At 41.1% G+C, this 13,573-nt stretch overlaps 1 protein-coding gene across 1 annotated transcript; it reads left to right on the top strand.

The window, feature by feature from the left end:
* The first annotated feature begins 625 nt into the window (after positions 1-625).
* Positions 626-1,209, top strand: LOC108576160 (putative odorant receptor 85d). The gene is made up of 4 exons (XM_017939104.1): positions 626-655; positions 731-864; positions 927-1,059; positions 1,138-1,209. Exons 1-4 carry the CDS (start codon positions 626-628, stop codon positions 1,183-1,185), a joined length of 345 nt encoding a protein of 114 aa, XP_017794593.1. The 3' UTR covers positions 1,186-1,209.
* Positions 1,210-13,573: the final 12,364 nt, after the last annotated feature.

Below are 13,573 nucleotides of genomic sequence, written 5' to 3'. Positions count from 1 at the left end.
TTCAAGGACACCAGCATGCTATAAAGTCGGTATTAAAAAAGATACGTCAAATTGTTTTAAATGTTCTTTGCTTTTTTTCTAGCATGTTACTATTACGCCCGTGAGATGTTCTTGTCTTGTTATCTCTGTATTATGATTTATTGAAATTTTCGATTTTTCTTCGAGTGAAATTTATTCACGTTTAATCACACTTTTATCGTATGGAAATGTGTAACATTAATTTTACAGAATGCGTTTACTCCGAATGCGTGTTAATTCTTGCAAACGTCTAATTTCGCTGGTAAGCAGGCCGTGCGAGTATGATTTTCTCTTCGTCGACGAACAAATTGCAAAACCGATCAAGTAATTTTTCATATATTTTCTTTTCAGCACGGTAAAAGAAATTTGTCGCGAGTGTAATTTTGTTTGTCCAGTAAAAGATTGTCAAGCAATTGTATAATCCAGGAATGAAAATGAATTTGCTGGGAATGTTTCATGCTTTCACCTGCACGTACCGTCTTTAATATACTCCCGAATATGTCACACCGATGATGAGTTCGTCCTATTTCAATGATTTCAAAACAGATACATTAACCAGATCGAAAACTGCCACGCGGGCTATTTTTTTATTTGCGTCGTTCTTATAATGATATGCTTCAGCGTGATACTGGTGAAGGTGAGCTCTTCAGTGCGGCAATTATATCGCGTTGCGATACCGCTGATCATCCTCAGAACAATTGTTTGGAAACAGGTGTCGAACTCGGAGATTAACGCGGAGTTTGCCAAGGATTGCACATTTATCGTGATTCAATTGGTACACATACTTTACCTAACTCTTCAAGGACAATTCGTGATCGACGCGAACGAGGAAATCTTCGAATCGATGTAAGAAGTAAATTTGAAAAAAATTGAAAATTTGTGAAAATCAAAATTGTCCATTTTTCTAGATACAACGCTTTGTGGTATAACAGCGACAAGAGAACGCAATCGTTGTTTGTATTAGCATTAAGAAATTGTCTATCTGCTCCTCAAATAACAGCCGGTGGACTAATTACAATGAACTTGCAAAGTTTCTCAGAGGTAACTCGTTCATCGACAATTATTCTTCTAATATCTCGAGAATATTCAGTTAAACGACGTTCTGCTTTCTTTTCTCAGATTGTAAAGACGTCTGTCTCGTACTACATGGTACTGAAATCCGTATAAACGACATAATGCACTTCTAACAGCAAGAATATCGACGAAGAAAGCGCACGGGTCAGTGCAAATCAGTGGAGTTGATGTTGCATGCGAGATTATTATGGTTAATTTTCTACAATGGATGTGTAACTCTAACTGGTAATACGAATAAGAAAAGCTCAAGGAAAACACTTTCTCGTTCTCAATTGGATCAACGTTGTCAAAGGACCCATTCTCAAGGCAATTCTATAATTATCCCAATATAGTAATGTCTTTCCAACCAGCAAGGAACCAACAGGCCTATTGTAGAGTCAGGGACTACGTTTTCGAGTCTCGCGTCCGCCTTTGTAGTTTGCCGAACGAAGACAAGGATAGGGAATAAAAGATAAGGATGAAACGTGAGTGGTGGTAACCGAGCAATTTAAACACCAACTGTTTTAATTTAATGTTCTTTTATCCCGACATTTTTCTTAACATATTGATCAGATTTTTCTGATGAAAATGATATCAAACACGATATAATTTGAACAACATTTACTTATTAACACGTTGACTGTCACGCCAGATTTTCATTATTTTAAGCATAAGATTATATGTATTCTGCTTTATAATTTTTTTTTTCAATATAAAATAATGTCTAGTTAGCTATGACGTTCAAAATTTTTAGTTGACGATATTTATTTTATTGGGTGGCCAACCGTAGAAAGGACCTACCATTTAGTGGCCAATTGCGGAATTGACCTGCCGTTTGGTGGTCAATTGTAGAATCGTGTGAACAGATATTTAATGTATTTTTTTAGCAATTCATCCAAAGCGATATATTATGAAATTAAATCCTTATAGTGCCGACCGAAAGAATGTTACCTAAGCGCAGAATGCCGAACCAATTTGATGTAATTTAAAAAAGAATAAAAAAAAAAAATAAGAATGATATTTACAAAATTTAAAAAAGGAACATATTATGAAATAAAGGAAGAATAAATGAATGCCAATTGTATTTCAATATTTGTTGAAAATCATACTAATAATACTTATTCAATATCATTAGGAAAAATGGAAAGATCAGTTTTCTTTTATAAACAGTGTTCATTTCAATATTTGTTGAAAATCATACTAATAATACTTATTCAATATCATTAGGAAAAATGGAAAAATCATTTGGTGTTTGCAAATAAGAAGAATCATCGTTTGGTCATAGTTTGATGTAGAACACGTAGTATAAAGCATAAATACTGCATTTTCAATTATTTGTAACAAAATTTCTAATATCAAAACACGAAACTAAATGATAATCCCGTCAGAAAGTACTCTAACTCGGAGTAGGGTTGGCGTAAAATTAATTAAACGTTTCTACGTTCTCGCAACAGTGTATTTTACACGAAGACTATTTCCGCGTTGTCTGAACTTTGTTCGCAAAAAATACGCGTTCAACGGTCTCGTGTAGAGTGTGGACGCATCGTCCTGCCGATCCCTGTCCACCCCTACGCGAACCATCCCGGGGAGAGACCCAAAGGGGCGGAGTCGCCCCACCGAGCGCGCTGGGCCTGGCTTCAAGGTGCTCGCTTCACCGTCTTCGTGGGAGGATTACACACCTGTTACAAAACAAGTGATTCGTGTAGCTAGTATAAAATCGGTGAAATACAATTCAAATATTATTATAAACATTTATAGTTATCCGGCTATTGAAAATGTGTAATATTTACTTATTATTACTCACACAAATAATTTATTCGGCATTGATGGTTACTAATCGAGTTATAATTTTGCCTTCGGTATTCATTCGAAACAAGCTGTAAGCATTCAGTACCTACCATCCTTGAAACAATTGAAAAAATTACTTTTTTCCAAAATTGAGAGTTCTTCTCTCGTCCAAATAAGTATAAAGCAATACGTCGACACTTCCCATAAATTTATTGGACGAGAGAGGAACTCTCAAATTTTGGAAAAAAGTAGTATTTACAATTTTTTTTTGTTAATTTATTTATTTATTTATTCAACCATTTATAACGTTTTATAAATTTATTGGGAAACAGAGTTCTGTTGCCATCGCATACGCAACGATATATCGTTATTCGGCACTACAATGGTTAAATTAATCAGTCAATAAGTATTAATAAATAAATGTTGTTCAAATTATATCGTGTTTGATCTCATTTTCATCATAAAAATCTCACCAACATGTTAAAAAAAAATTTTGAGATAAAAAAAGTAAAATTAAAGAAGTTATATTATTCTATTATGAACTGTCCAGCCATGAAATCTCGTAACAGATAAAATAGGCGCAGCAATGACGCAGACCTTTATTTTTTTTTTTACGCGGGGAAAATCCTAATTGGCCACCATGACATCTCCTGGGGGGGACATGCCGGGGTAGTGCCGCACTTTTACACGTCATTCCTCCTCGTAGAAGACACGCTTGTCGTTCGCGGAGGACTGGCGGTATGTGGTCCGCGTGCCGCGTGTGATTTTTTTCTCGTCTGTTCGCGAGCAACCACACGCAAACCTCGTCGAATATATATCACTCGCAGAGGACGTAGAGCGAATATTTCTCTCTCGGCGTTCGACATTTTTTCGTTGTTCGCCAGAAATCGCCTCTACGACAAAAAGCTGTCGCAACGAAACTTGAAGGCGCACAGACACGACGCGACGTCGCCGTTCGCAAAAGTTGTTCGTTCGCCGGTGTCTGGCCAGGAGACACTCTTTATTTTCGCTGTCGCGCGATACCGTGCACGAAAACACGGTGAACGAGGGCCCGATAAAAGAGACGAGGCCGCGGAATTTCGCGGCAAGTGACAAATTAGGTTGGCCGAGCGGTTCGTAGCAGAGCGTGGCAACATATTTATAGAGCGTCTCGCCGCTAATGGTGATCCAGGTGTTTCCCCTGCGACTCTATTTTCGACCAGCCGTTTATCTCTCTCCTCTTTTACCCTCTTCCTCCTTCTTCTCTGTGGTTCTCTCTCCTGCGAGCAAGCTGAATAAATACAAGCGTGGACATTACCAGATAATGGCGTGATTGTTAACCGCAATTCATTTCACTACCTACGTTACACGGCGCGCCGCGTGACGTCCGGACGCGGCGTGGATTTATCGCTATCTAAACGCTCTTTGGAAAGAACGTGCGGTACGATGTTCCGCGCTTAATCCGCTTCGAGCACGCTCGCAATTTACCCGCGGTTCAACCACGCGCGTTCTTCTTCTTATTCTTCTTCCGTGAAGCTTATTACCACGGTTAGAGCCGGCGCGCGGCAACCGAATCCGCGAAACCTATGTCTGAAAGTGTGAAAAGCCTGAAGAAAGGACGAGATAACCTGTTCGACGAGAGAAGCACACCACCTTGCAACCACACGCAAACCTCGTCGAATATATATCACTCGCAGAGGACGTAGAGCGAATATTTCTCTTTTTTATGGAGACTCGTAAAAGAATATCGCGACGTGCGTTCGTTACGACGGGCGAAAAGATTCTCGTAAAAACGTCTGCCCTGTCGAAGGTTAGCAGTTAACATCGATTTTCGCAAAGAATTCAATGCTCTACTATGTGTGCAATTGTTGCATTTATGTTTTCTCCGCGTAATAACATTTGCTAATTGAAGCTATAAACGCTATAGTGACCTAACCTCAAAGAGATGGTTTGGAGGTTATGGTTAATGAAACGAACGTTTTAATATACTTTTTAAGATTCTATTTTTGGGTGTTTACGTATGATTTATCGCGTACATGTTTTTTCAGCCTTAAGACACTTTAGAATTCAAGTTTTACTATATAGGAGGTGATTTACCTTGAAATTTCAATTCACCCAAAATTGTAGGTTAACGCGCCATTGCGCTGATAGGCTAAATTCATGGAATCGAACCTGGACAAACGTAATCAGATCGATGTAATTTCCATTTTGTATTATAATAAATGCGAATTTTAATTGGTTCCTCCGTAAAGATCCTCGAAACACAAATTAGCAAACTGTCACAGAGGAATTTCACGCGAGTTAAAAGGGACGAACGGAGAAAGAGCGATATCGTTGCATTTCGATACTATTTAGCTGGCAAGTAGAGAAAGGTTCAAGGTTGTGATTTTCTTCGTCAACGAATCCACGGAGCGAAGCATTCGCCAAATCGGCGTTCCAGAGTGGGCCGGGTTGCGTCTCGGGTAGTCAGACAAGTTTTAAAAATACTTTACCAAACCTGTGCCGTCGTGTCGGCGACTTTTTGCATGATTTGGCGCCAGTTACCGATTCGCACTGGCGAACCCTGACTTGCTCCTCGTTCTCCACGCGAGGTGCAACGAACTTCTCTTTGCGTTAATTAACTGCTCTGCTAATGCGCGAACATTTCGAGGTATTGCACGAACAGAAGAGTTCGTTCCATTGTAACGGAAGAGACGTTTCAATGGTTAAATATTCAAATGTTTCCTGGAATTCGTTGTGCAACGACTGAAGAAGTGCTTCTTCCTCTTTTCCGCTGGATTCCCCGAGAAAGACAAAGAGGACTATCCAAGGCTACCTTTTCAGGTGACATAACGCTCTGAAGTCATAGCTGCGAGGTGATGATTCGAAGAAAAGAAATCACGGACGATGATGCTTGGAAGAGGGATCGTAATCGAATTCGATTATTAAGGGTTGAGATAGGCAAGATGTAGGGATTTTTGTGTGTGGTGAAGATAGGATTTTAAATTGGATTCTTGATACGACAATAGGGATAGTGTGTACTTATGTAGAATATAGAGGTATGAATGGAATGAAGTGAAAGTGCGTTTTGTCCTGGCTTTATATACGGATTTTGCACCGAAGCGCTACCTTAAGACAAGCGGTGTCTTCGAGTGGGCGGTGGTATATGGTATTAGGACGGGCGATCTGTTGGAATAAATCGATGGTTGGTTCTTAGGACTGTAGGAAAACAGGAATTTCGTGACGAGAGTTCGCTGAAAGGGGGCGTGTGAAATTGTGCAACCAGGAAGTGCAATAAACGTGGCATTTTAAGAATGTTAAAGAAGGGTGTGCTGAAAATATCTGTCTTACTGATAAACATTTTCGAACCGAATCCGCGAAACCTATGTCTGAAAGTGTGAAAAGCCTGGAGAAAGGACGAGATAACCTGTTCGACGAGAGAAGCACACCACCTTGCAACCACACGCAAACCTCGTCGAATATATATCACTCGCAGAGGACGTAGAGCGAATATTTCTCGCTCGGCGTTCGACATTTTTTCGTTGTTCGCCAGAAATCGCCTCTACGACAAAAAGCTGTCGCAACGAAACTTGAAGGCGCACAGACACGACGCGACGTCGCCGTTCGCAAAAGTTGTTCGTTCGCCGGTGTCTGGCCAGGAGACACTCTTTATTTTCGCTGTCGCGCGATACCGTGCACGAAAACACGGTGAACGAGGGCCCGATAAAAGAGACGAGGCCGCGGAATTTCGCGGCAAGTGACAAATTAGGTTGGCCGAGCGGTTCGTAGCAGAGCGTGGCAACATATTTATAGAGCGTCTCGCCGCTAATGGTGATCCAGGTGTTTCCCCTGCGACTCTATTTTCGACCAGCCGTTTATCTCTCTCCTCTTTTACCCTCTTCCTCCTTCTTCTCTGTGGTTCTCTCTCCTGCGAGCAAGCTGAATAAATACAAGCGTGGACATTACCAGATAATGGCGTGATTGTTAACCGCAATTCATTTCACTACCGACGTTACACGGCGCGCCGCGTGACGTCCGGACGCGGCGTGGATGTATCGCTATCTAAACGCTCTTTGGAACGAACGTGCGGTACGATGTTCCGCGCTTAATCCGCTTCGAGCACGCTCGCAATTTACCCGCGGTTCAACCACGCGCGTTCTTCTTCTTATTCTTCTTCCGTGAAGCTTATTACCACGGTTAGAGCCGGCGCGCGGCGCGGCGACTTGCCCATAAGATTAAAATGAGCGGGAATAATTGAAACGTCTTCGTTCTTGCTCCCGTTGAAAACGGGAGTGTCTCGCGTGTCTCTTTTCACTTGTCGCGAGTTGTTGCTGCAACAACTACGGAGGGATCTAATTGGGGAATTTGTTCTTGTTCTTGGGAACTAGACGAGCGTATGTGATGTCTGTGTTCCTTCTTTCGCGTTACGACATCGTGCCTTTCTCTTTCATTTCTTTAACGTGTTTATTCGATTGTTTAGATCGTACTTTTATCGATTTCGAGAAATCGAGTGTACTAGTTGAAGATTCTGCTTTTATTTGTACGTTTCTTCACTGTGACGTCCTTGACATAATTAATTAACTTTCTTTTCAAATATTGGTATTCAAGATATACCACGTTTAAGTAGCATATCGGTCTGTTCTTTGAGTGTAAAAATTAGGACCAATTACTTTCGTTTGGTTCTTGCAGATGCGAATGTGAAATTTTTCACTCGTAAAACAACCTAATATGATTTAACAATACAAATAGACCTAAGCACTCCACCAGAACAAAAAACACCTGAATACTCCAAGATCGATACACAAAACCAGCCAACAATACCCAGGCAAATAACCCGAATTCTTCGCCGTCTAATTCCTCCACCGCGGCGAACTCGAGCGCCACGAGACACGCCATCGTCGACGAGCACTCGGGTTCACCGAACTCGATGGTCAGAAGTGGTCCTTGCCGGGTCCGAGACGCGGCTCGAAAAGGGTCCAGTCACACGGGGTGAGTCATCGCGCGAGTTAGCACGGGAGGAGCCTGGGACCACAGGCGTAATTCAGCCGGTGAGCGTGTCGCCGGCCTTATGGGTGAGCGAACGCGTCTCTCCGTGGTGCGTAATATCATGTAGGTGGCACTAAAATGGGTGAAGGTAGCCTCGGGCACAATGGCTGCTGGTATACACCGATATCCAACGACGCAACAAGTGTTAGCCCACGCATAAACCACCACACGAAAACACGTCACAAGGATGAATAAAAGCAGGCGCGACATAATGGCGGATCGGGTGGTCGCGAGATCCACAGCGAGCAAACAGTAATGGAGCACTCTCTCTCTCTCTCTTTCTCTCTACATATGGTCACCGTTTCACCGTGTTGGACACGCGAAAGAAATATCACTTTTGATGGTCAAACGGTTGGGGTACAGACGAGACGAAAGTTTGTCTCTTCTCTGTCGGTGGATTTGCACGAAGAGCCAAACGCGAGCCGTTGGCATCTCACCTTGAAGCTGTTGCTCGGATTTCTAAGCGCCGCCAAGGAGACTCCTGTTCTCTCCTATACCTTCCGGATGAATTGCGATCGGAGACCATGGCGTGTGTTGCGTCCCGCACACCGTGTATTCTCGTATGGAATACGGCGGGGTTGTAAGACCCGCCTCAGAATGCTTCTGCCGTTGCTGTAGGGACGCTGACCGTTGTGAAATTAATTACTTCGGCCTGGTTATAGGTGTACTGAGTTACACTTGTCTGCCCTTTACTGAAATCTTTATTTTCTACCGTATGAGTGGAAATGCCTGATATGAATATGGTTGACTTGTGACTCGTGGTGAATGAATTGTAACTGGTATTGGATGAATTGTGACTGGTGAAGGATGACTTGTAACTGCCCTCGGAATCGAATGTCCCTCTCCCTGGACGCGGATGACTCCAAGACGCGGGTGACATGGGAATGTATGTGATTGGCCAAGAAAATGAGGTGGAAATGGTTCCGGTGAGGTAATTGGTTAATCGGGTGCGTGGTACGTGTGCTGTCGGAGACAAAGGCAGAAGGGGCGAAAATCGGGGTTTTTCCCAAAAAACCGTTGCCGGTTCGTCTGCCCGTCGATGGTCGCGAAAGGCGATGCTCGCCCATTGTTCCGCGGCGGTCCTCTGATGTACCGTTACGGTACATCGGGGGCTGTCCATAGGACGCGGCTCAACAGCGTGAGAAACGCGAACACGCTTTTGCTCCTCCCGCTTCAAGAATCGTGCGGGTAAGAGGCTGCGTTTCGTCTCCGGAGAACAGGTTTTCTTCGTCGTTTTTGGGAGATTGGAATTTTGCGAAGTATCTTGGATGCTACCACGTGAATTCTCTCAAGTTTTATACATATGTAGATGTTCCGCGGCATACCCACGGGATCTTGGCCTTCCCTTTGTCATGATTTTGACCGTATTGAATAGCACAGGTGACTAGCAATTTGTACAAGGGACAACATCCGAAGTGCAAATTGCAAGCACGTTTATGACACGCAAGCCAGTAAAGCCGTTTTTGAGAGTCGCTTTATTTTTATCCTGCAATTGTATTTCTTCGAGTTTCTTGGTCCTCAACGACTAATTGCATGTGCCATAAACGTGAATTTCCAAAGGGTCATCGAGACCGGGCCCAGTGACCGTCGACCAGGTCAGGCCTCAGGATCCAAGCCTGGCGGAAATTCCACCAAGTTGCCAAATTTCACATATAACGTCTTCCACCTCCCCTGACACCACCTCTCCTGCCCAGAATAGGTGGGTGTCGGTGGATCTATCACCTGATTGGTAAAAATACGTACCAATCAGGTGACAAGACCGGCTCACGAATTTCCTTCGACGCAGAAATTCATGAGGAGTGCAGTTCACCATCAGACCGCAAAGAGAAACATCATAATCTCTTGTTCAACGCATATCATCCACACCACTAATCCATCTTTCAACTGCTTCATTAAAATAGTCTACTACCAATTCGTACATTCACGTTTAACCTTCATATCACCCCCCTAATCTCCTTATAACCCTAAACAGTCGTAAGGACATACGCGAGTATAGACAAACGCGTATTCTCCTCAGAAACAGTAGACATACTTTTCACTTCATTGTGGCCTCGCTACATATCGGGGTACACACCGACGATCAGGTGTTCTTCAAGACCCGCGGCGAATCGTAATTTCGAGGCCTGCAACAGGGGCAAGTTGGAGTTAAGGAATGGGACACTCGTAAAACGGGTGAACTGATCGATAGCGCTTTGGACGACGGCAATGTGTCCTGGCTGGATATGGCGAATGGAGTGGGAGTTGAGTATGGTTGTTTGGTCATTCAAGAGGGGAGTCCAGTTTTATAGTTGGAATAATAAGGGTTTTTTGATCATTTTTCTTTTATCTTGGATGAAGTAGTAAAGGTATTGTGATACTTTTTGGTTTTATAGAAAGGGGAATTTTTGGAGTGTAATAGTAAAATTTGTCGAGTCGTTAAGACTGTGATTTTAGTGTAAAGATTGCTTTTGAGTGATGGAGATGTTTAATATTGATGCGAGGGTACTTTGGTTATTTTTCTTTTTTTTCCCTTTTTGTGTGATTCTATTCGTAACATGTGGTTTGAGTTTTCTGATAAGAAGGAATTAAACGTTTGAGTAATAATTTATGAAAGTTATGCGAAGGAAATTTTTTTTAATTACCTTTTCTTTTAATGATATGGTAAATCAATGGTTCGGGTGTTATATTGACACAGTATTTATTGAAAAGGATGAATATTACCAGTAATTGTTGTACAATGTCATCACCACAAATTTGTTGAGTATGCAAGACTTTTTTTTTTTTTTTAATAATATCTCGTTCTTTGAATTTAGCGCGGTTTATTGCTGCCACCTATCGAGAAGAACCATAACCCTAAATGAAAGCTATTTTTTTTTTTTTTTGTAAATACATATATTCCTTATGCCTATTTATTCGAATCACTGACGAGGTACACAGTGGATCTATTACCACCGACGAGGTATAGGATAGATCCTAAAACCTAATGTATTTTAGTGTCCAACGTTCTGAAATACCGACCGAGTGAAAAAGCAGAGGATACTTGATACCTTCTGCAATATAAAGCCGCGAGTTTGGGAATTATACACAGTACAACAATCGAAGATGAAGATGGTAAAGTCGACAGATGTATTTTGGCCGGTAATTTTCCACATTTACTTCCTGACCAATTTCGATCGTTTTGCCCGATGCAGTTCTTGAAATGACCGTCCGTAAGCGTAGCATGCTCTTCACATTCAGTGGTTATGGACGACGTCGGTATTTCAGATTGTGTGACAAAATGTCTCATAAAATTATTGGTCTATTTACCTTCCTTCGTTAAACCCGCTTTTAAAGATATTTAATTACATATATTGTATTCCGTGGGTACAACTTTTTCTATCTCTTGGTACCAATAGAACATTCGCATGGGATGAATCATCCAGTAATGAAAAATTATGTTCTCCTATTTTTTATTGCAGTATAACGAGATTTCTTTGAATTGTTCGCTTTTAATAATAATTATTGCAAATTTATTAATGTATGTTATTAAGTTAAAGCATGTAACAATTTTATTTAAGAGCTCCAATACTTATAAACTACCATTTAAATTGTTATTTAACAAGAAACACTAATAATTCTATAATTATAGTACTTGAAAATAAGCCAGACACTATATTTTACTATATCTACAATATTAGTAACGATAAAGCAATTCAAAATCAATTATAAATCTCAATTAAATGTAATAGAGGCGACGAGGATAGCAACAGCGACGAGAGATAAGGAAACGAATGGCGGTAGATAAGGATATTTTTTAAAATTTTATATCAACATCATTTTGCGGTGATCGAGCGCGAGCTCATTGCCGCCTTTTAGCAATATCGTGAAAGTATTGCAATACAGGTAACTGTAACTTTGTCCTCCAATATTGTTAGTAATGTTTGTGGCGTGATATATATATATATTTATTTCCTCGTGTGTTATAATTTAATTTAATTTTTACTATTACTTTATTTTATTTTATGTCCTTATTTTCAGGTCTCTTTACCGCCAGGACCAAGGTCCTGACGTTGCCCGCCCCTACCCCGTGGAGGCGGACCTGTTTATCTACTCTAGTTTTATTACACGAATTGTTTGATTCCAAAAAGGTAGACAAGGATAGCACGAAAGAAATGAGTTAGACAAAGAAAGCGGTAGACATGGCCAGAAAATTTTTATGAGGCGGCGTCTATCGCGACCCGCCAAAGCGGAAAGAGAGTTCGTTTCCGGGATACCGACGAACGCCGGAAGTGGAAGGTGTGCGCGGAAGGGAACTCCAGCGCCACCTTTTTTTAGCGTCTGTTGTAGGAGGAGTAGCGGCGGTAGTACAGGCAGAAAAGGGCAGTCGATGGGTGAAGAACGTTTGTGAAACAAGAGATAGAATATTTTGTAATATATGTATATATAATTCGGTCGTTAATAATTTAAAAGAGTCTATTTTGTTAAATATATTTTATTCGTTACCATCCCGTGGGGTAAAACAAACGATTTAAAGAAAGACCTCCTAATCCCACTTCCCGCGTGGGCCGATAATATAGAACGCGTCTGTAGCGATTCGCTACATTTAAAACTGTCGCCATCTCGTGACAGGTGACGCGAACTACGATTTCTTAACAGGATTTCAGAATATAAGCAGTGGTATTAGACAAGGATCGCACTACTGTGCGAGTAGGATAGAGAGAAAACGTTTCCTATTGGCTGGCGGGACGCTAAGCTCCAACTTTCAGGCCGAAATCAAGACAGCCAGTGAAAAATCATTAATAACTCAATAATTACGATGATTCTGTGAACTTTTAGAATTGAAGAATGAAGCGTAGACTTTTAGCGACTTTTACATATCCATTTTAATGCGCTAGAGACCCTTTCAATAATTAGTTATCGACTTGGAAATGGAACCCTACTAAGGGTTAGTCAATTTTCAATTTACGTTATTTCAAATAGAATAAATCTGCTTTGATCACGATACGATAAAATCTTTGAAATAAGACGTCCATGATGGACCCTTGCGTAGAGTTCTACACGGATTGCGGTTTCTTGGTGGTGTAGCTCGTTCATTTGCTTTTCCTTTCCATACCGGGACACTTCGTTAGAGTCTCCATTGACCAGGTTTACGATTGCATGTAAGTAGTTGTTTCAATTTTCTTCTTACGAAATTTGTCGTGTTCGTAAAATGCACTTTAAGTTTGTTATACTTCAAAAACTGCAGAAAAAATATATTTTCTGTTACTCATTCGCAGGTACGATGCAGTATGGTACAACAGTACGCAGCGATCGCAAATTTTGTACCTGTTAGCTTTAAGGAGGTCTTTAACTCCACCACTGCTTTCTGCAGGAGGACTGATTTCGTTGAATATGGAAACTTTTTCGAAGGTAAATGTAACAATTAACGTAACGCTTCAACGATTAGAAAAATAAAATAAAATAAAAAAAGAATGTTAGAAGGCATATGAAAAAATACTTGTAGATATTAAAAACTTCTGTTTCCTGGTTCACGGTAATAAAATCGACAGTCAAGCCGGAGGACTGATAACTGAAACGACAGGAAGAGTACACCAATTGAATTTTGCAGAACTTCTATTTCCTGTTATGCAATTGTTAAACTAGAAGATGTTTTGTGTTTCACGGGTATATATCGCCGTCAAGTTATTCCAGATATTTTTGTAACAATAGAAATTCTAGAAAACTTGATGTGGGCAAGTTAAGAAATTAGGCA

The sequence above is a fragment of the Habropoda laboriosa genome, unplaced genomic scaffold (assembly GCF_001263275.1).
Source record: "Habropoda laboriosa isolate 0110345459 unplaced genomic scaffold, ASM126327v1 scaffold417, whole genome shotgun sequence".
Classification (NCBI taxonomy): domain Eukaryota; kingdom Metazoa; phylum Arthropoda; class Insecta; order Hymenoptera; family Apidae; genus Habropoda; species Habropoda laboriosa.
Note: the sequence above shows the minus strand (reverse complement) of the source record. Positions and strands in the feature narration are given on the sequence as shown.